Source organism: Coregonus lavaretus, assembly GCF_964263955.1.
Source record: "Coregonus lavaretus genome assembly, chromosome: 15".
In the NCBI taxonomy this organism is placed as follows: Eukaryota; Metazoa; Chordata; class Actinopteri; order Salmoniformes; family Salmonidae; genus Coregonus; species Coregonus lavaretus.
The window spans coordinates 41,804,417-41,826,683 of NC_140002.1; the positions used below are offsets into that span (position 1 = coordinate 41,804,417).

General features: G+C 42.8%; 1 protein-coding gene across 1 annotated transcript in view; it reads left to right on the forward strand.

The window, feature by feature from the left end:
• Positions 1-4,239: 4,239 nt before the first annotated feature.
• Positions 4,240-22,267, forward strand: part of LOC311142691 (GDNF family receptor alpha-4-like) — a gene marked incomplete at both ends in the record, with an annotated part of 63,700 nt that continues 45,672 nt past the window's right edge. The window contains one exon of the mRNA XM_084178345.1: positions 4,240-4,348. Coding sequence (XP_084034471.1) covers positions 4,240-4,348 — 109 coding nt within the window. The remainder of the gene's footprint in view (positions 4,349-22,267) is intronic.

The following is a 22,267-nucleotide window of genomic DNA, read 5'->3' on the forward strand; positions in this document are numbered from 1 at the left end:
CACCATGAGGGCAATGGTGATTTTAAAACAGTTACAGAGTTTAATGGCTGTGATAGGAGAAGACTGAGGATGGATCAACAACATAGTTACTCCACAATACTAACCTAAATGACAGAGTGAAAAGAAGGAAGCTTATACAGAATACAAATATTCCAAAACATGCATCCTGTTTGCAATAAGGCACTAAAGTAAAACTGCAAAAAATGGGGCAAAGAAATTAACTTTATGTCCTGAATACAAAGCGTTATGTTTGGGGCAAATCCAACACAACACATCACTGAGTACCACTCTTCATATTTTCAAGCATAGTGGTGGCTGCATTATGTTATGGGTATGCTTGTCACTGGCAAGGACTAGAGCTAAGCACAAGCTAAATCCTAGAGGAAAGCCTGGTTCAGTCTGCTTTCCAACAGACACTGGGAGACAAATTCACCTTTTAGCAGGACAATAACCTAAAACACAAGGACAAATACACAAGGACAAATATACACTGGAGTTGCTTACCAAGAGGACATTGAATGTTCCTGAGTGGCCTAGTTACAGTTTTGACTTAAATTTGCTTGAAAGTCTATAGCAAGACTTGAAAATGGCTGTCTAGCGGTGATCAACAACCAACTTGACAATGCTTCAAGAATTTTTAGAAGAATAATGTGCAAATATTGTACAATCCAGGTGTGCAACGCTCTTAGAGACAAAAAAATATATATATATATTTATATATATTTTTTTGGGGGGGGGTAGATCAACTTTAATATAGCAGATAGATTTCATCAATGTAATTGTCTGCATTATTTCCAATCCCCCATATATGTTTTTGTAAATATACAGTATATCTGTAAGGTTCCTTGATTAGTTTCCCCTAACCCTGCCACCCCTCACCTAATTGGAGTAAACTAATGGACAACAACACTTAGGCTTCTACTTCCAGCTTATACAGTTGAAGTCGGAAGTTTACATACACTTAGGTTGGAGTCATTAAAACTCGTTTTTCAACCACTCCACATATTTCTTGTTAACAAGCTATAGTTTTGGCAAGTCGGTTAGGACATCTACTTTGTGCATGACACAAGTCATTTTTCCAACAATTGTTTACAGACAGATTATTTCACTTATAATTCACTGTATCACAATTCCAGTGGGTCAGAAGTTTACATACACTAAGTTGACTGTGCCTTTAAACAGCTTGGAAAATTCCAGAAAATGATGTCATGGCTTTAGCTTCTGATAGGCTAATTGACATCATTTGAGTCAATTGGAGGTGTACCTGTGGATGTATTTCAAGGCCTACCTTCAAACTCAGTGCCTCTTTGCTTGACATCATGGGAAAATCAAAAGAAATCAGCCAAGACCTCAGAAAAAAATTGTAGACCTCCACAAGTCTGGTTCATCCTTGGGAGCAATTTCCAAATGCCTGAAGGTACCCTTTCATCTGTACAAACAATAGTATGCAAGTATAAACACCATGGGACCACGCAGCCGTCATCCCAGGAAGGAGACGCGTTCTATCTCCTAGAGATTAACGTACTTTGGTGCGAAAAGTGCAAATCAATCCCAGAACAACAGCAAAGGACCTTGTGAAGATGCTGGAGGAAACAGGTACAAAAGTATCTATATCCATAGTAAAACGAGTCCTATATCGACATAACCTGAAAGGCCGCTCAGCAAGGAAGAAGCCACTGCTCCAAAACCACCATAAAAAAGCCAGACTACGGTTTGCAACTGCACATGGGGACAAAGATCGTACTTTTTGGAGAAATGTCCTCTGAAACAAAAATAGAACTGTTTGGCCATAATGACCATCGTTATGTTTGGAGGAAAAAGGGGGTTGCTTGCAAGCCGAAGAACACCATCCCAACCGTGAAGCACGAGGGTGGCAGCATCATGCTGTGGGGGTGCTTTGCTGCAGGAGGGACTGGTGCACGTCACAAAATAGATGGCATCATGAGGAAGGAAAATTATGTGGATATATTGAAGCAACATCTCAAGACATCAGTCAGGAAGTTAAAGCTTGGTCGCAAATGGTCTTCCAAATGGACAATGACCCCAAGCATACTTCCAAAGTTGTGGCAAAATGGCTTAAGGACAACAAAGTCAAGGTATTGGAGTGGCCATCACAAAGCCCTGACCTCAATCCTATAGAACATTTGTGGGCAGAACTGAAAAAGCGTGTGCGAGCAAGGAGGCCTACAAACCTGACTCAGTTACACCAGCTCTGTCAGGAGGAATGGGCCAAAATTCACCCAACTTATTGTGGGAAGCTTGTGGAAGGCTACCCGAAACGTTTGACCCAAGTTAAACAATTTAAAGGCAATGCTACCAAATACTAATTGAGTGTATGTAAACTTCTGACCCACTGGGAATGTGATGAAAGAAATAAAAGCTGAAATAAATCATTCTCTCTACTATTATTCTGACATTTCACATTCTTAAAATAAAGTGGTGATCGTAACTGACCTAAGACAGGGCATTTTTACTAGGATTAAATGTCATGAATTGTGAAAAACTGAGTTTAAATGTATTTGGCTAAGGTGTATGTAAACCTCCGACTTCAACTGTACATACAAGCTCTTAGAGACTTACCCAGAAAGACTCAGAGCTGTAATCACTGACAAAGGTGATTCTAACATGTATTGACTCAGGGGTGTGAATACTTATGTAAATGAGATATTTCTGTATTTCATTTTCAATAAATTTGCAAAGATTTCTAAAAACATGTTTTCACATTGTCATTATGGGGTATTGTGTGTTGATGGGTGAGGAACAAAATCTATTTAATTCATTTTGAATTCAGGCTGTAACACAACAAAATGCGGAATAAGTTAAGGGGTATGAATACTTTCTGAAGGTACTGTAAGTGTTTACTAAGGCCTCTGCCAAGATGTCGGGCACTGTATGGCACAGGAGGATCACTGGTGGCCAGCGGCGTCATGCCAATGGGGGGCACATATCATATGAATTGTAATTCGTAACATATCATATGAAATGGATGATGGACATCCACAAATTAATAAATACCATATGAAACGTAGCATATCATACTAAATTGATATTCTCTGATTTACGGACAGAATAATACGAAATGCTCTGAGACCAGGTTGTTTTTAAATTTGTTTTTAACTGACTTGCCTAGTTAAATAAAGATAAAATAAATAAAATAAAAAGATCCTCACGTACTTTTTGCCCCCTCAGATTTTTGGGGTGCATGATGCCCCTTCTGGTGGCAGTGGTGGGATAATGCTGTTGTTGCTCAGGCTGGAAGTATTTGAGATGTATGATAATCAAGTTCTTCAGTAAGTTTATGACTCTGTGTAGAGGTGATGTGTGTGAGAGGTATAGGTCTACACTTGAGGTGTGGTAATCATGTATTTTCTGCCAATTCGTTTTTCAGATGCTGGTTTGTGACTTGTCATATTGTTTTATATTTTCCCCAAACGTACTGTACATAATATGCATGCACAACTGAGACCTATGGTCGGATGAAATAAAAAAATGTAGTCACTCCAGCTCATCATGCTGAAGCACATATGTAGCCTACTCTATCCTCTCTCAAGAATGGAGGTACATCAAATAAAATACAATTGTATCGGTCGCATACACATATTTAGCAGATGTTATTGCGGGTGTAGATGTGTGTACATCTGTTTTCCTCTAGTGTAATTACAGTTGTAAACAAAATGTGTAGCATTCTTTTAAGTAAACACACACACACAGAGAGAGGCGCGAGGCATCACTGTGGGGTTTGGTTATGTTGTACACGGACTTTTTCTGTCTGTGTATTAAGCTACTCCGGGGCCAATCACAACACAGCTCTGTGTTTGAGCTGCACCATGCAGTCTGACTATTCTATTTTCAAGTCTTACAAGGTCAATTGAGGACCGACGACGCAAGGCGACATAAGTGCAATTGAGAATTATTCTTACCAAATTCTGTCTCTGTGTCGTTTAAGCTTTCTGGAAACTTTGGAGGGCCATTTTTCTGAAAAGACCGCGGAACGCTTACAGTGTGTGATGCACGGTATTTGGGGTAACCTATTCTTGACCACTAGTCTAATCAAAATATAAATGTAATTTATTTTACTGCAAGTCTTCTCTTTGAAAAAACGCGACAACTGCAAACGTTGCATCCCTGCGAGTCCAGGTTTGGGTATTGTCACACATTTGCGACTTTCGCCTAGGCTACCTTATCATCTCAGTCGATCCTGGGACATACGCGGTGTGGCTGGATGTTGCATGCGGGTCAATGAGCGCGAGGACAAAGTGCCTCCGAAGTCCCCAACTCCCCGACCTCTCTTACCTGATGCCGTGCATGATGATTGTCCTTGGAATACTTCTGAACGTCCTCAGTCATGGTAAGCGAAATTCGTCAGTCACTATAATATTTGTTCTTTATCTTGTAACCTTAGTCAATTCTAAAGAGAGGAAATATTACCCAGCGCATTTTGCACTCAGTGTGCGGCGTTGTTTAGCAAATCCAGTCTCTCCAAACTGTAATGCTGTAATAGCCGTTATCTAATTTTCTAGTTTTCTGTCACTTTCCAATATAGGGTTCAACCGACTGACAGTCGGTCAGGGGAGTTATTTTTTAAAAAGGGATCTCCAGGGATCATAATAGCGCGCTTCTATTTCTAAATATAGCAGGTAATTGGTTCAGAAAGCGCTGACTGGATGAGACAAAAAGTTAAACAGGCTACAATGGTTTTAGTTGACTTTTATAACAATTCTATAACAAATAGAATAGTGACAATCCTTAATAATTAGACAATATGAAAATTTTACTGTAGGCTAGGCCTATTATTCGTTTTAAAGCAACATCAACTCAACACCACAACTCTCACTTCAGCTCAATTGCCTATTTTAGGCAGGCAACTCTCCGTTTTTTAAATGTTTAAACCAATGTACTATTTAGGAGCAATATGGATAGTATTTCATGTGTTTTCATGAAATTGCAATTCACACAAAGTTAAGAATTGCATGCAGTGTTGGATGCAGAATTGGATTCATGATACCTATCCAAAAATAACTTTCTACTGTGGTCATTTTAATTTAGCTTATTCCATGTCTAGGAAACTCATGTATGTGTCTTCTCTTGCTATTGCTAACAAAGGAGCTATATATTTAATTGCTGGTTCTATCAAATATGTTGTAATCTTTCATACCAAGACTTTGTGACTGAAATTGAAGCACTTAAATCAACTCCCAAAGGCATGCGAAAACATGAGAAAGGGTGATCTATGGTTATAGATATAGTAATGACCATAGCTCGATGACATCATTTTGTAGGTCTTGTCCTGCTCTTATACTTACACGACTAGACTGGAAAAAGTGTTCTGCCTGGTCCTTTTACAGTTTTACACTGCTTTTATGACTTGTTTTCCTGGCCATTCTTTTTTACTGATACAGATAGAGCTCATCATGCTCCTAGTCCAGTTAATTGTGATGTCATTGGAAAAATCACTGGCCGCTCGTCCAAGACAAATTATCACAAAGGTGTGTACCAGAAGTCTGGTAACACATTTAACTGCATTCTGCCATGAGAGGCATGCTCTTATTGTATTGTTACTTAGTTGGTTTCAAGTTTTTCAAGCATTAATGTCGCATGCACAAGGACAGTGAAATGCCTTTCTTGCAAGCTTAACCCCAACAATGCAGTAATCAATAACAATGTAATACTAAAAATAACAAGGTAGAACAAAAACACACAAGATATAAAAATAAGAAGAACACGATAAAGTAAGTAAGCATACTATATACAGGGTCAGTTCCAGTACCATATTTACAATGTGCAAGGATACTGGATCGATAGGGGTAGATATGCATAGGGGTAAGGTGAATAGGCATCAGGATATATGATAAACAGAGTAGCAGCAGTGTATATGAGGATTGTATGTGCATATTATGTGTATGTGAGCAAATGATGGAGTGAGTGTTTGTATGTGTGTTGGACTATAATTGTGCATAGTGTGTAGGGCCCTGTGAGTGTGCATAGAGACAGTGCAAAAATAAGAATAAAATACAAAGGTCAACTCAGATAGTCCATGTGCCATTTTGTTAGCTATTTAGTTAGCTATTTAGCAGACTTATGGCATGGGGATAGAAGCTGTTCAGGAGCCTGTTCGTGTCAGACATGATTCACCGGTACAGCTTGCCGTGCGGAAGCAAAGAGAACAGTCTATGTCTTGGGTGGTTGGAGTCTTTAACAATTTTCCGGGCCTTCCTTTCACACCGCCTGATATAGGGGTCTTGGATGGCAGGGAGCTTGGCCCCAGTGATGTACTGGGCTGTCCGCACCACCCTCTGTTGCGCCATGTGATCGAGGACAATGCTATTGCCATACCAAGCAGTGATGCAGCCAGTCAAGATGATCTCAATGGTACAGCTGTATAACTTTTGGAGGATTTGAGGGCCCATGCCAAACCTTTTCAACCTCCTGAGGGGGAAGAGGCGCTGTTGCATCTTCTACACGACTGTGTGTGTGTGGACCATTTCTTATTGATTTGGACAACGAGGAACTTGAAGCTGTCGACCTGCTCCACTGCCACCCCGTCGATGTGGAGGGGGGCGTGCTTGCCCCCCCCGTTTCCTGTAGTCCACGATCAGCTCCTTGGTCTTACTGACGTTGAGGGAGAGGTTTTTGTTCTGGTCCCACACTGCCAGGACTTCTCCCTGTAGGCTGTCTCATCGTCGCCAGTGATCAGGCTTACCACCGTCGTGTCATCTGCAAACTTGATGATGGTGTTGGAGTCGTGGGTGAACAGGGAGTTGAGGAGGGGACTAAGCACACACCCCTGTGGGGCCCCCGTGTTGAGGGTCAGCGTGGCGGAGGGGATGTTGCCTACCCTCACCACCTCGAGTCGGCCCGTCAGGAAGTCCAGGATCCAGTTGCAGAAGGAGGTGTTCAGTCCCAGGGTCCGAAGCTTGGTGATGAGCTTGGAGGGGACAATGGTGTTGAACCCTGAGCTGTAGTCAATGAACAGCATTCTAACATAGGTATTCCTCTTATCTAGGTGGGTGAGGGCAGTGTGGAGTGCAAATGAGATTGTGTTGTCTATGGATCTGTTGGGGTGGTATGCAAATTAGGGTGGGTCTAGGGTGTCTGGGATGATGAAGTTGATGTGTGCCATAACCAGCCTCTCAAAACCCTTCATTATTACAGATGTGAGTGCTACAGGGTGGTATTCATTGTGACATGAAGCCTTAGAGTTCTTGGGAACAGGAATTATTGTAGTCATCTTAAAACATTTGGGGATTACAGACTGGAACAAGGAGAGGTTGAAAATGACAGTGAAATATCTGCCAGCTGTTCTGCACATGCTCTGAGAACGGACCCTGGAATACCATCGGGCCCCGTGGTATTGACCTTATTAAAGACTTTACTCCCGTCGGCTTCTGAGAGCAAGATCACCCAATCTTCTGGGTCGGTGGTGGCCCTCACACCTGGCACGATGTTGTTATTGTCAAAACATGCATAAAATACATTGACTTCGTCTGGTAGAGAGGCATCGTTGGGCAGATCACGGCTGGGTCTTCCTTTGTAATCCGTAATGGACTGTAGCCCCTGCCACATGTGGCGGGTGTCGGAGCCTGTGTAGTATGATTCCACCTTATTCCTATATTGTCCTTTTGCTCGTTTGATGACTCTGCAGAGGTCATGACGGGACTTCTTGTACTTGTTCCTGTCCTTAGCCGCAGCCTCAGAGTTGTCTGCGATAGCTCTGTGTGCGGTAGCCCTTTCCTTTAGTTTAGCACCAACCTCAGTATTAATCCAGGGCTTTTGATTGGGGAAGCAGGGAACCCTAACTGTGGGGACAACATCCCGATGCATTTCCTAATGAAGCTGGTGACGAGGGTGGTTAGCTCGTCAATGTGGTAGGCGGAGTCCAGAAACATATTCCAATCAGCGCTTACAAAGCAGTCTTGTAGCATAGTCTCTGATTCTGGTGACCATTTCTTAACGGAGCGAGTCATGGGTAATTCCTGTTTGAGCTTCTGCTTGTAAACAGGAAGCAGGTGTACATAGTCATGATCTGATATGCTGAATGGTGGACTAGGGAGATCCATGTATGCTTGCTTGTGGGTAGAATAACAGTGGTCTTTATCGCCTCTAGTGTCGAGGGATACGTGTTGATGGAAGTTGGGCATCACGTGTCTTAATGACTCAGAATTAAAATCGCCGGCAACCAGAAAAGCAGCCTCTTGATGTAAGTTTTCCTGCTTGGTTATAGCCTCGTATAATTCGTTACGTGCCAGCTTGTTATTTTTCTTGTCCTGTGGTGGAACGTATACAACATTCACGATAACAGCTGAAAACTCCCTCGGGAGGTAAAAGGGTCTGCATTTGACCATCAGGTATTCCAAAATGGGTGAACAATGGGTCAACACTTCCACCGCGCTCAAGTCAGCACACCAGTTGTTGTTGATGAAGAGGCAAACCCCTCCCCCCCTCGATTTCCCCGAATCCACTGCCCTGTCGGCACAATGAATGTAGAATCCATTGAGTTGGATAGCCGGGGGAGTGTCTTGTCCGAGAGCCATGTTTCAGAAAAGCAGAGAATATTGCAGTTTCGAGAGTCCCGTTGGTAGCAAATCCGTGATCAGAGGTCATCCATCTTATTATCATGTGACTGATTGGCCAATAGAATGGAGGGAAGAGGTGGTCGGTTCTCCCTTCGCCTTAATCTCGCCAGGATCCCCCCTCTCTTGCCTCTGTAACATCGGTGTTTCCTCTTGGGTAGCCTGAAAATTGGGTCGGAATTACAGAAAGAGCCCAGGGCAGATGAGTCGAAGTCGAAGTTGAAGCCGGAATTTAGGTAAGTAACTGCCAATCTGATGTTCAAAAGTTATTGTCGGTTGTAAGAAATTATAGCAGATACATTTAAAGAAAATAAAGTAAAAATAAACGACAAAAGAATCACAAAATACAAAAATTGGGTCGGAGCTTGCAAAGCGACGGCCATGCAGTACGACGCCATCTTTATATTTGTAGCCCAACACACCAGCCACAAATACAGCAGAAGTTGAAAATAGTGTTCAGGCTTTTGCCAAACTGATCGCTTTGATTGTGGCTATTTATATAGTCCGGTAAAGAATGCATTATAATGACCCAGTCAATCATCATAAATCGTATTCATCAACATTCACATATTTCAATCAGTGTATTCAAATTACTGTGTTTGTTCAGGACGTTTCTCTTTGAATTAATAAATGTTGTCTGGAACGACGGACGATGTAGTTGTCATTGTTCATTGAGCTGGTCATCAGTCACCATCCTACTTCTGACATCAATATAATAAAGTTAGAGGTATGCTTGAATTAAACTTAGAATCCCTCCAAACAAAATGTGAGTCACCGGACCAAACAAAAAAGGAAAAACTGTGTGCCTCTGTCCAGCAACTCATAAAGTGGCAAGAAGGTGTCCATATACAGTGCCTTCGGAAAGTATTCAGACCCCTTGACTTTTTCCACATTTTGTTAGGTTACAGCCTTATTCTAAAATTGATTCAATGGTTTTTTTCCCTCCTCAATCTACACGCAATACCCCATAATGACAAAGCAAAAACAGGTTTTTAGAAATGTTTGCTAATTTATAAAAACTTAAGAACTGAAATATCACATTTACATAAGTATTCAGACCCTTTACTCAGTACTTTGTTGAAGCACCTTTGGCAGCGATTACAGCCTTGAGTCTTCTTGGGTATGACGCTACAAGCTTGGCACACCTGTATTTGGGGAGTTTTTCAGATTCTTCTCTGCAGATCCTCTCAAGCTCTGTCAGGTTGGATGGGGAGCGTCGCTGCACAGCTGTTTTCAGGTCTCTCCAGGGATGTTCGATTGGGTTCAAGTCCGTACTCTGGCTGGGCCACTCAAAGACATTCAGAGACTTGTCCCGAAGCCACTCCTGTGCTATCTTGGCTGTGTGCTTAGGGTCATTGTCCTGTTCGAAGGTGAACCTTCACCCCAGTCTGAGGTCCTGAGCGCTCTGGAGCAGGTTTTCATCAAGGATCTCTCTGTACTTTGCTCCATTTATCTTTGCCTTGATCCTGACTAGTCTCACAGTCCCTGCCACTGAAAAACATCCCCACAGCATGATGCTGCCACCACCATGCTTCACCATAGGGATGGTGCCAGGTTTCCTCCAGACGTGACCCTTGGCATTCAGGCCAAAGAGTTCAATCCTGGTTTCATCAGACCAGAGAATCTTGTTTCTCATGGTTTGAGAGTCTTTAGGTGCCTTTTGGCAAACTCCAAGCGGGCTGTCATGTGCCTTTTACTGAGGAGTGGCTTCCGTCTCGCCACTGTACCATAAAGGCCTGATTGGTGGAGTGCTGCAGAGATGTTTGTCCTTCTGGAAGGTCCTCCCATCTCCACAGAGGAACTCTAGAGCTCTGTCAGAGTGACCATTGGGTTCTTGGTCACTTCCCTGACCAAGGCCCTTCTCCCCCAATTGCTCAGTTTGGCCAGGCGGCCAGCTCTAGGAAGTGTCTTGGTGATTCCAAACTTCTTCCATTTAAGAATGATGGAGGCCACTGTGTTCTTGGGGACTTTCAATGCTGCAGACATTTTTTGGTAACCTTTCCCAGATCTGTGCTTCGACAAAATCCTGTCTCAGAGCTTTACGGACAATTCCTTCGACCTCATGGCTTGTTTTTTGCTCTGACATGCACTGTCAACTGTGGGACCTTATATAGACAGGTGTGTGCCTTTCTAAATCATATCCAATCAATTGAATTTACCACAGGTGGGCTCCAAAGAAGTTGTAGAAACATCTCATGGATGATCAATGGAAACAGGATGTACCTGAGCTCAATTTTGAGTCTCATAGCAAAGGCTCTGAATACTTATGTAAATAAGGTATTTCTGTTTTTATTTCTTTTATAAATTTGCAAAAAAGTCTAAAAACCTGTTTTCGCTCTGTCATTATGTGGTATTGTGTGTAGATTGCTGAGGATTTTTATTTATTTAATCTATTTTAGAATAAGGCTGTAATGTAACAAAATGTGGAAAAAGTCAAAGGGTCTGAATACTTTCCGAAGGCACTGTAGCAAGGACTGCAATTAGTAGAAAGAACCCTAGGTCACTTTGAAGACTTGTCCTCAACTTAATGACACTGGAGCACTCGATCGTCTTTACACTTGTTTTAATTGATCAAAGATTGACAGACAGCCATTTGGCTCCTGAGGCTGACCATTATTCAGAATGGTCCAGACCCATCAGCTGCAATGTAGAGTTAATCCTGGCAGTTTCACTGTGATGCCCATTACTTTCCCTGTCTGGTACCTACAAATTACATGGCAAGGGATATACATAATGTAGTAGTACTCGGCCACACCTCTATACCACCTCAGACAGTACACAGTCAGAATAACACCACAGCAACATACTGTAAGTGTTCCTTGTCAATGTCTCTACAAGTCAAACCTGTGTCGTGACGTGACTTACTTTAATGTATGACTGCTATTTATTGAATCACCTAACTATGTTTAATTGTCACTTGATTAAATTAATCATGTAACAATTAACTCATTAGGAATTTGGGGCACCATGGAAGAAGTTGTTTAACGAGTTACCATCTCCCGAATTAAACTCTTAGAAGATATATATGTTATATATCGATAACAGTCACTTATCAAATAATTACCTCTTATCAGTCTCATTCTGAACGTTGCATAATCCTTGAACCTGCAAGAACCCTAACCTTATTGATGAATCAGCAATACACAAAATTGCTTAATTATTTATTTACTAACTAACTAAATAATAACACAATACAAACACACACACACACACACACATAGGTTATTAATTACTAACATAATACAATGAAAACAGGTCCCTAGTGGACTGGACTAACAATAGCATGAATGCTTGGGTAGAAGGAGGGTCAGAGTGGAAGGGAGAGACAGAGATTCAAACTATCGTGGTTACTTTGGAAACTACGTTCACGGAAATACAAATGCTTAAAACCCCACTAAACGCTCATTCGGATTAGAAATGTAACATGTATTATGTGTAGCTGTCCTCGATAGTTGAGTTGATGATGTAGGACTCTGGTTTGCCCACCAGAGATCCCAATGTCATTGGTAGAGTTTCTGGTCGTAGTTGTGGTTAGAATGAATACTTCAGATGTACCAGCAGTTGTCTGCTGTTGTCAGTTGCCAATTCGTGTCTTTAGTGAAAGTTCTCTAGACGACTATACATGCCAGGTTGAGAGTTTCAGAGTTTCGCCATTTCAAACGTGTGGACTAACGTCTCACGTTTTCTGGTCTTTCTGGTCTAACCATTTTGTAACGTGTAGCTTCAGCCTCACGCTTCTTGGTCTTGTAGAAATTCAACCATTTGCAACATCCGGCTTATACCATAGTATGCTTGGTCTTCCTTTGGTAATGGAGTTGTAGTTTTAAACCATTTTGTAACGTTTAGCCTTGAAAAACAAATTGATTCAACCATTTGCAACGTTTAGCTCACGCTTCACATCTGCTGGTCTGGTGTTAATTAGTTTTTCAAGGCTTTTTTGCACTTGGGGTAAAAGGGGCGTTCCATCATGTTTGTGCTCTTCTGGGCATGGCCACTGACTGAGAACAAATCAATATGGAAAACAATCATCTCATCTAGAATGCTAAAATCACATTATTATCTTCACAAAGGTATTATTATACTTAATCATTCGTTTTATACAACAATTAGATGCAAACCTCATAACTGGGAAGTGTACACCCCCAGAGATACAGTTATGTTGTTCCACCGTCTTTAATGACATCACAACATAGTAACGAATTTGACATGCTTGTTCTTCAAGTCCCCAACGACCATTTCCCACATTCTTTTAAGTAGGAATATTGTTTCATTATCCACTTTTGGATGTTAGAGTCTTGGCGGGAAGACTTCCTTTGTCTCACAGGGAAATTCCCTCTCCCAATACTGCATGGCACGGAAAATAAAGTTTCTGCAAGGAATTTACGACCAGTCATAAAACTGGCCCCAGGAAAGGGGGTGTTCAAACCTTTGCCTAGCCGGCATCTTTGATCCTCAGCCTATGAGGGCAAGTCATGACAGTCCCCCTCTGGTGGTTCAATCTTGGTATTATTATGCAAGTTGCAACCCACCATAAAAATGACCACTGGATGTCCTGGTTGTGGATCATCATTGTGGTCCCCCTCTGGTGGTTTACCTTGGGAGGATCTCTGCAAGCTGCAGGCCACCACAAGAATGGCCAGGGGATGTCCTGGTTCGGGATCGCCGTTGTGGTCCCCCTCTGGTGGTTTACCTTGGGAGGATCTCTGCAAGCTGCAGGCCACCACAAGAATGGCCAGGGGATGTCCTGGTTGGGGATCGCCGTTGCGGTCCCCCTCTGGTGGTTTACCCTGGTAGGCTTTCTTCCAACGGAGCAGTCCAACACAAGAATGGGCAGCGGGCGTCCTGGTTGGGCATTGCCGTTCTGGACCTGTCGTCCAGGCTGGTAGATCTGGGCAGTAACTTAGGCAGATGTTAACAACGCACACACACACTCACAAAATACACAATTACATTTATTTCCCAAATGAGCGGCGTTATGGCACTAACTGATGGTTGTATGGGGAACTTGTTTATGGCTCTATCACTTCGTGTCAGAGAAAATGAAACAAAATGAATAAAAGTTTAAACAAAAGAGATACAAAATATAGTTACCACACCTTAATCATCTAATTGGACTGTATTCTATATACAATTGAAGTCGGAAGTTTACATACACCTTAGCCAAATACAATACAATTCCTGACGTTTAATCCTAGTACAAATTCCCTGTCTTAGGTCAGTTAGGATCACCACTTTATTTTTAGAATGTGAAATGTCAGAATAATAGTAGAGAGAATGATTTATTTCAGCTTTTATTTCTTTCATCACATTCCCAGTGGGTCAGAAGTTTACATACACTCAATTAGTATTTGGTAGCATTGCCTTTAAATTGTTTAACTTGGGTCAAACGTTTCGGGTAGCCTTCCACAAGCTTCCCACAATAAGTTGGGTGAATTTTGGCCCATTCCTCCTGACAGAGCAGGTGTAACAGAGTCAGGTTTGTAGGCCTCCTTGCTCGCACACGCTTTTTCAGTTCTGCCCACACATTTGTGGTCCTCTGTAGCTCAGCTGGTAGAGCACGGCGCTTGTAACGCCAGGGTAGTGGGTTCGATCCCCGGGACCACCCATACACAAAAATGTATGCACACATGACTGTAAGTCGCTTTGGATAAAAGCGTCTGCTAAATGGCATGTTATTATTATTATTATTTATTATTATTTTCTATAGGATTGAGGTCAGGGCTCCAATACCTTGACTTTGTTGTCCTTAAGCCATTTTGCCACAACTTTGGAAGTATGCTTGGGGTCATTGTCCATTTGGAAGACCCATTTGCGACCAAACTTTAACTTCCTGACTAATGTCTTGAGATGTTGCTTCAATATATCCACATAATTTTCCTTCCTCATGATGCCATCTATTTTGTGAAGTGCACCAGTCCCTCCTGCAGCAAAGCACCCCCACAGCGTGATGCTGCCACCCCCGTGCTTCACGGTTGGGATGGTGTTCTTCGGCTTGCAAGCAACCCCCTTTTTCCTCCAAACATAACGATGGTCATTATGGCCAAACAGTTATATTTTTGTTTCATCAGACCAGAGGACATTTCTCCAAAAAGTACGATCTTTGTCCTCATGTGCAGTTGCAAACCGTAGTCTGGATTTTTTATGGTGGTTTTGGAGCAGTGGCTTCTTCCTTGCTGAGCGGCCTTTCAGGTTATGTCGATATAGGACTTGTTTTACTGTGGATATAGATACTTTTGTACCTGTTTCCACCAGCATCTTCACAAGGTTCTTTGCTGTTGTTCTGGGATTGATTTGCACTTTTCGCACCAAAGTTCATTCATCTCTAGGAGACAGAACGCGTCTCCTTCCTGAGCGATATGACGGCTGCATGGTCCCATGGTGTTTATACTTGCGTTCTATTGTTTGTACAGATGAACGTGGTACCTTCAGGCGTTTGAAAATTGCTCCCAAGGATGAACCAGACTTGTGGAGGCCTACAATTATTTTTCTGAGGTCTTGGCTGATTTCTTTTGATTTTTACCATGATGTCAAGCAAAGAGGCACTGAGTTTGAAGGTAGGCCTTGAAATACATCCACAGGTACACCTCCAATTGACTCAAATGATGTAAATTAGCCTATCAGAAGCTTCTAAAGCCATGATATAATTTACTGGAATTTTCCAAGCTGTTTAAAGGCACAGTCAACTTAGTGTATGTAAACTTCTGACCCACTGGAATTGTGATACAGTGAATTATAAGTGAAATAATCTGTCTGTAAACAATTGTTGGAAAAATTACTTGTGTCACGCACAAAGTAGATGTCCTAACCGACTTGCCAAAACTATAGTTTGTTAACAAGGAAAAACAAGTTTTAATGACTCCAACCTAAGTGTATGTAAACGTTCGACTTCAATGGTACGTCCATGGTCTTGGCTAAATGACTCTATCATGACATTGTCTCTAATGTCATGTCTAGGGTTTTCCCACTTCGTGGTGTGTTGCTTAGGCACTATCCTAAGTTGATAACTACATGATAAGTCTACACTTTGTAAGGCACTAGCTTCGGACAGTCTACAGGGATAACCTATGGACTTCTGGGGAGAAACTGGTGAGTACGGTAGCTGTAGAATCAAAGGCCTCAGGGTAAATGTTCTACTTTACCAAGGCTGGTGTTTTTCTCGGACCCTTAAGTGATCCTAGCATAAATCCTCATTAAATGTTTTGTTGTACATGTGTGTTTATGCTTACATAAGGGCACATGCCAAGGGAAAGAAAACCATGTATCCTGGTAGGCTGCAACCTGTTCAGAATTAGTCTGACGTAATCCGATCATTTTCATGTCAATGCCTGGAGGTCAGTAAGAATTGGTGTCGAGGGAACCTGTAGTGGTTTTGCTGCAGGTCGCGGTGTCTTACACCATTGTAGTGGCGATAGGTATGAAGGAGTCTATTTCATAGCTACATATGTTATCCCCGGAGGAGCTAACCTCATGACGGAAGTACTCTATAAGCACTGAACCAGTCGTATGCGGTGTGATCATGGTTCATGACTTCTAATAACTTCCCTCCTGAATGGAGGGTTCTATTTATTAGTGGCATGTGTGTTACCATCAGAAGAGTGTTTTGGGAGATTCCCTTCCACGTGTTGCAATCTGAGTGACTACTAACTCCTCTGTCTCTGTTGTCAAGGGCAATTTGAATTGTTAGGTCTCTAACCTTCTTACTGATTGTCTGGACTGACTGTTGCTGGCATTGTTACTGGTACTCAAGGGGACCAGTTATCCTACCGATTTATTCTGAAATGTTATCCAACCGGAATACATGATTAGAGCATTTTACTAGTTGCATTGTAGTTGAAACTACACATGGCAAGGAATGATTATTGTTGACATTTGTTTTGGAGGTGGGATCTTTTACGACCAGTGTGGTACACCTCAGTGATGTCTCAGATGTGTTCTAAGGTTATCCCCGTCGAGGGGCTTGTTCTCTCCACTCTGTTCTCATGGGGAAGTTTACAACTAGATTTGTTTCCTGCTCTGGAGAGGACAGTGTTGCACATAGTCTCGACCCCCCCACCGGCCTCGACGAGGCTCATCATGGGTCTAGGCTAGTATTCCCCCCCTTTTTGTCTTGGGACCCCGTTGGTGTCAGAGGCACAAACGAAAAGGTTGGACACTTTGTACGAGTTGTCAGCAGCCGTTTAGTTAGTAGATTGGCTGTAACCATTCAACCAAGTCTCCTGGTGTTTGTGCTTGAAAACGCTCAGTGGCTGTCGTGGCCTGTCAGTCACCACAGCGTCCGCGTGTGGCGACCGTTCCAGTACCTGTGAACTGAGACGAGGATACCTTTCTGCGATATGGCACAGCGTTTCACCAGTGGGAGTCATCGGGTCAGTTGCGGGACTGACACCGTTAGTTTCATTGTAAGGGGTTTCAGTCCCCCTCAAAGTGGAAAATGTAACATCGGAAGCAGAGTACACTCTGCACTTCGATGCTTTTATTCCTGAGACGGCCGCAGTGCTTGCGGAAGTGTCCGTAGGACAAGATAAGTTAATCTCAGCTACTGTATCGCATGACTCCAAGGAGGAGGGAAGTGGCTCATTCATAGAGACTGCTGGCTTGAAATCATGAAAGGACTGGTTAATCAGGTTTGCTGATTGAATGTGACGAGATATCGTAATATCTCCTTGGGTCAGATGCTTCACAGAGAAGTGTCGAGACATCTTTTTCGAAAGGGGTTCTTTTGATAGATGCTCTTTGTGGATGACTGTGTCGCAGTCAGCGGTAGGAGACGACAGTATGGTCAGTGGAGACGGCACAGTTGCCTGTGACCATACTTGGTTGGTCTTCCAATCCATCAGTGGGATCAACCGATCCATCAAGTCATCTCCGAGTAGCAGGGGTTCACTTTCGAGGCTGGTAACGCCGGGTGAACAAGTGATATGTCTTGGAAGTGTAGTTTCAGCATGAGTCTCATTGTGAGAGGCGAGGTAGTCTGGGTGAAACCTCGAAGTTAATTTTCATATCATTCCTTTTTCAGCAAACGTTTAGCTGGGTTCAAAGCCCTTTTGAGATCATTGAACAACGTTTGAGAGATGAGCAATATTGTTGAGCCCGAATCAATTAGCGTATGACAGGTTAAGCAGTCCTCCAGGACTGTTTCCAGGTATGGGCTGTTTGAGTCGGGTTTTGTGGTCATATTCCCCACAAAGTGGAGTGGTCGTTCAGAACGACGTGATGTGTCGTTTCTGTTCATGGTGAAAACAGATTGACTTATTGGGTTTCGAGTGGAATTGGCTCTTGCGATGTGTTTGACCTTTTTCTTTGCAACATTTGTATCAGAGACTATAGACAAAGCTTGTGGGCTTGTGTCTTGATCGAGCGGGCGCTGGATAGGGTCTGACTATTAATGTCCTTGCAAAAGGGTGTTAATTCTGGCAGACCTGTTGTCCGGCAATTCCACGTCTAGTCATAGTGACTTGTCTTTTTCCTGTTTATCAAATTCTATCCGGTTCTTTATTTCTCTTAGCAGAGCTTTTAGCAAGTATTGGCGTATGCTTCTATCATCATTGAAACCCTTTTTCACCCTTGTTACCCTTGTGCTCTGACACTTTGGGTGGATTGGGTGCAGGAACGTAGCTATCCAGTCAATTGTAGCAGTAGTCATTTAGCTGGCGACATACTTTACAGTTATTTTGACCGTGGTGGGTATTGGTATTGTGGTTTCATGGTAGAAACCGTTGTTGTACATCATCTCTTGATGCTTCAATACCTTATAATGCACCCTCTAACTGAAGTGAGTGCTCCTGTTCAAACTCCAAAATAGAGATGTCAGGGCTCTTAGTGCTGCTCGCAAGCTCTCTGAGTTCTGAGATTGGCAAACCAATGAGGCCCATTATCAGCAACCATCAGTCCTGTGTTCCAATGGCACGTTGTGTTTGCTAATCCAAGTTTATCATTTTAAAAGGCTAATTGATCATTAGAAAACCCTTATGCAATTATGTTAGCACAGCTGAAAACTGTTGTGCTGATTAAAGAAGCAATTAAACTGGCCTTCTTGAGACTAGTTGAGTATCTGTAGCATCAGCAATTGTGGGTTCAATTACAGGCTTGGAATGGCCAGAAACAAATAACTTTCATCTGAAACTCATCAGTCTATTCTTGTTCTGAGAAATGAAGGCTATTCCATGCGAGAAATTGCCAAGAAACTGAAGATCTCGTACAACGCTGTGTACTACTCCCTTCACAGAACAGCGCAAACTGGCTCTAACCAGAATAGAAAGAGGAGTGGGAGGCCTCGGTGCACAACTGTGCAAGAGGACAAATACATTAGGTTGTCTAGTTTGAGAAACAGACGCCTCACAGGTCCTCAACTGGCAGCTTCATTAAATAGTGCCTGCAAAACACCAGTCTCAACGTCAACAGTGAAGAGGCGACTCCGGGATGCTGACCTTCTAGGCAGAGTTGCAAAGAAAAAGCCGTATCTCAGACTGGCCAATAAAAAGAAAATATTAAGATGGGCAAAAGAACACAGACACTGGACAGAGGAAGATTGGAAAAAAGTGTTATGGACAGACAAATTGAAGTTTGAGGTGTTAGGATCACAAAGAATAACTTTTGTGAGACGCAGACCAAATGAAAAGATGCTGGAGTAGTGCTTGATGCCATCTGTCAAGCATGGTGGAGGCAATGTGATGGTCTGGGGGTGCTTTGGTGGTGGTAAAGTGGGAGATTTGTATGCCATACCCTGTGGATGGCGCTTGATTGGAGCCAATTTCCTCCTAAAACAGGACAATGACCCAAAGCACAGCTCCAAACTATGCAATAACTATTTAGGGAAGAAGCAGTCAGCTGGTATTCTGTCTATAATGGAGTGACCAGCACAGTCACCAGATCTCAACCCTATTGAGCTGTTGTGGGAGCAGCTTGACCGTATGGTACGTAAGAAGTGCCCATCAAGCCAATCCAACTTGTGGGAGGTGCTTCAGGAAGCATGGGGTGAAATCTCTTCAGATTACCTCAACAAATTCACAACTCGAATGCCAAAGGTCTGCAAGGCTGTAATTGCTGAAGATTGAGGATTCTTTGACGAAAGTAAAGTTTGAAGGACACAATTATTATTTCAATTAAAAATCATTATTTCTAACCTTGTCAATGACTACATTTCCTATTCATTTTGCTATATTTCCTATTCAAACTCATTTCATGTATGTTTTCATGGAAAACAAGGACATTTCTAAGTGACCCCAAACTTTTGAATGGTAGTGTACATGTTTGACACAAATATTTGTTTGAATGATAACAGCTCTTCCATGCCTGTTTCAGTAAGTAGGCCAAAGTAAGCTGAACGATGCCTATGATAGTAAGCTTGTGGGTGTTCATTCCGAGCTTGCTTGACAGTGTTAGGCAGCGAGCTGTCGTGTTTGCGAGTCGCAGAACCACTGAATTCTATTTTCAAAGCTGTGGCAAGTTTAGCGTAGTCGTTTTGGACGTGTTGCTGTTGGAGACGAATGAACCTTGTCACGTGTCTATTCGACATTCGCTTCAACAAGTAAAGCCTGTCAGCACCCGTAGCGTTCGGGTAGCTATCCAAGGTGTCCTCTATGTCTGCTAGGAACGTCTCAGTGTCGTTTGGCTTACCTGGAACAGGGTCAAAGGTGCAGATGTTTTTGATGAGTTTGTCAAGGTGTTCCGTGCCAAATGCATGGGGAGGGTTGGCTTCATCCTGTGGGGAATTGTGGAGGCAAAGCTTTTGCTTTGTTGGAGGAGGCAAAGCTTTTGCTTTGTTGGTGAGGAGGCGCCATTTTACCCTGTGCCGAATGGCCAAGAGGGGAAGACTGAGGGACATCTGCGAGAGGCAAAGTCTGAAACCTTCTGTCATCTTCACTCCTTTGTGTACCAAGCTCCGGTTGTGAGCTTGGTTGCTTGACTGGGTAGTCACGCTGTAGCGCGTGACTGTTCTGGAATTCCTCCAGATGGTACCTAAGGGTCCACCTGGGCGCTTAGAGTACTTATTTCAGATGCGTGAGTGTCGCACTTGCTCCGTTCGGCCTCATACTTATCTGACATGGTTTGCAGGTAGAGATTCAGTGATGAGATTTCCTCAGCTTGCTTAGAAATCAATATTTCCATCTTCATCACCTGAGTTCTCACATCATTCATTTGGTCAGCGACTTCAATGAGTTTAGCTGATTTGTCATCCAACTTGGTCATGGTGTTCATTAACTGATCGTCTTTAGTGTGCAGCATTTGGACTAGAACATTATTGCTTTGAGTAACGTTCATGTATGTTATCAAATTCCGCGCTCCTGTTTGTAGATAACTCGTCAGATTGATCTAGTTTGGCGTGGACTTTGTCGTATTTAGTTTTGGCTAAATTGAGTTGTTCCTGTAGAAGACGATTTTGTTGCTGTAGAAGACGATTTTGTTGAAGAGTTTGTGCTCGTTCGTCGTCATAAGTTTTTGCAATTACTTTTAATTGTTCAGTTTTCAAACACAGTTCCACAGCTAGCAGTATTTTTCCCTGCTTTTATCATTAGTTTCCCGGTTCTCGCCACCTGTCCCTTCATGTCTACCGTTTCTTGCTCGTGCTTCAGCTGTGCACTGCGGTATTGGACCGATGCCAATCTCGATGGCAAGACATCAGGGCTAAACTAGCTTAGTGGTTAAGAGCGTTGTGCCAGTAACCGAAAGGTCGCTGGTTCTAATCCCCGAGCCGACTAGGTGAAAAATCTGTCGATGTGCCCTTGAGCAAGGCACTTAACCCTAATTGCTCCTGTAAGTCGCTCTGGATAAGAGCGTCTGCTAAATGACTAAAATGTAAATGTAAACTGGAGATAACCTTTACAAGGCCTGCACCCGATGGTACATAGGGGCGGGACTTCCGTCGCCCAAGATGGGGAAATTATAGTGACACAGGAAAAACAAAATGGCTGCTCTCCCTTTGTTAGCTTAGCGTCTAGTGTACAGCTAACCTTTCTTATACTTGTTTTAAGCACACAACAGGATCCCATACACTACGGGAAGGGGTTTACTTGTGACGTCTCACAATCAAACCCATTAGGCATTCTCTTTGCTAGCACTATATTACCGGAATACGCGGTAACATAAGAGATACCCCTGTGGTCTACCCACGCTACTGAAGCGCGATAGGCAGATAGATAATAATTCCAGCCCGGTCAACGAATATATCTATCCAAATTTCTATCATTGCTGGCCCTATGTCCTCGCACTAGAAATGAATACTGACCGAGTCAACTCGCTCCTGAGACGCGAGAGTCAGAAATAGTACCCGTTTGGCCCAACGAGACTATATCTGAGAATACCTAAATCGGCCGGTCCATGTTCGTAGCATTCAGTAATTCACCCTACACACTGACTTTTCGTCAGATATACAACACCGGAGGCAACCTCTAGTATCTTGTTCAAATGGAAACACACACACCTCAACAACAAATCCTGCCTACGGCTCTACTGGTGTATAACGTAACCTGGGTGTATAACGTAATGTGCTGCACAATTCATATAGACTGAATTCAACAGTAAGGACTCATTCTATCTTAGATTCCTCGCACGGGGGCTCCAATATGTTGTGATGTGACTTACTTTAATGTAAGACTATTATTTATCGAATCACCTAACTATGTTTAATTGTCACACAATTAAATTAATCATGTAACAAGTAACTCATTAGGAATTTGGGGCACCACGGAAGAAGTTGT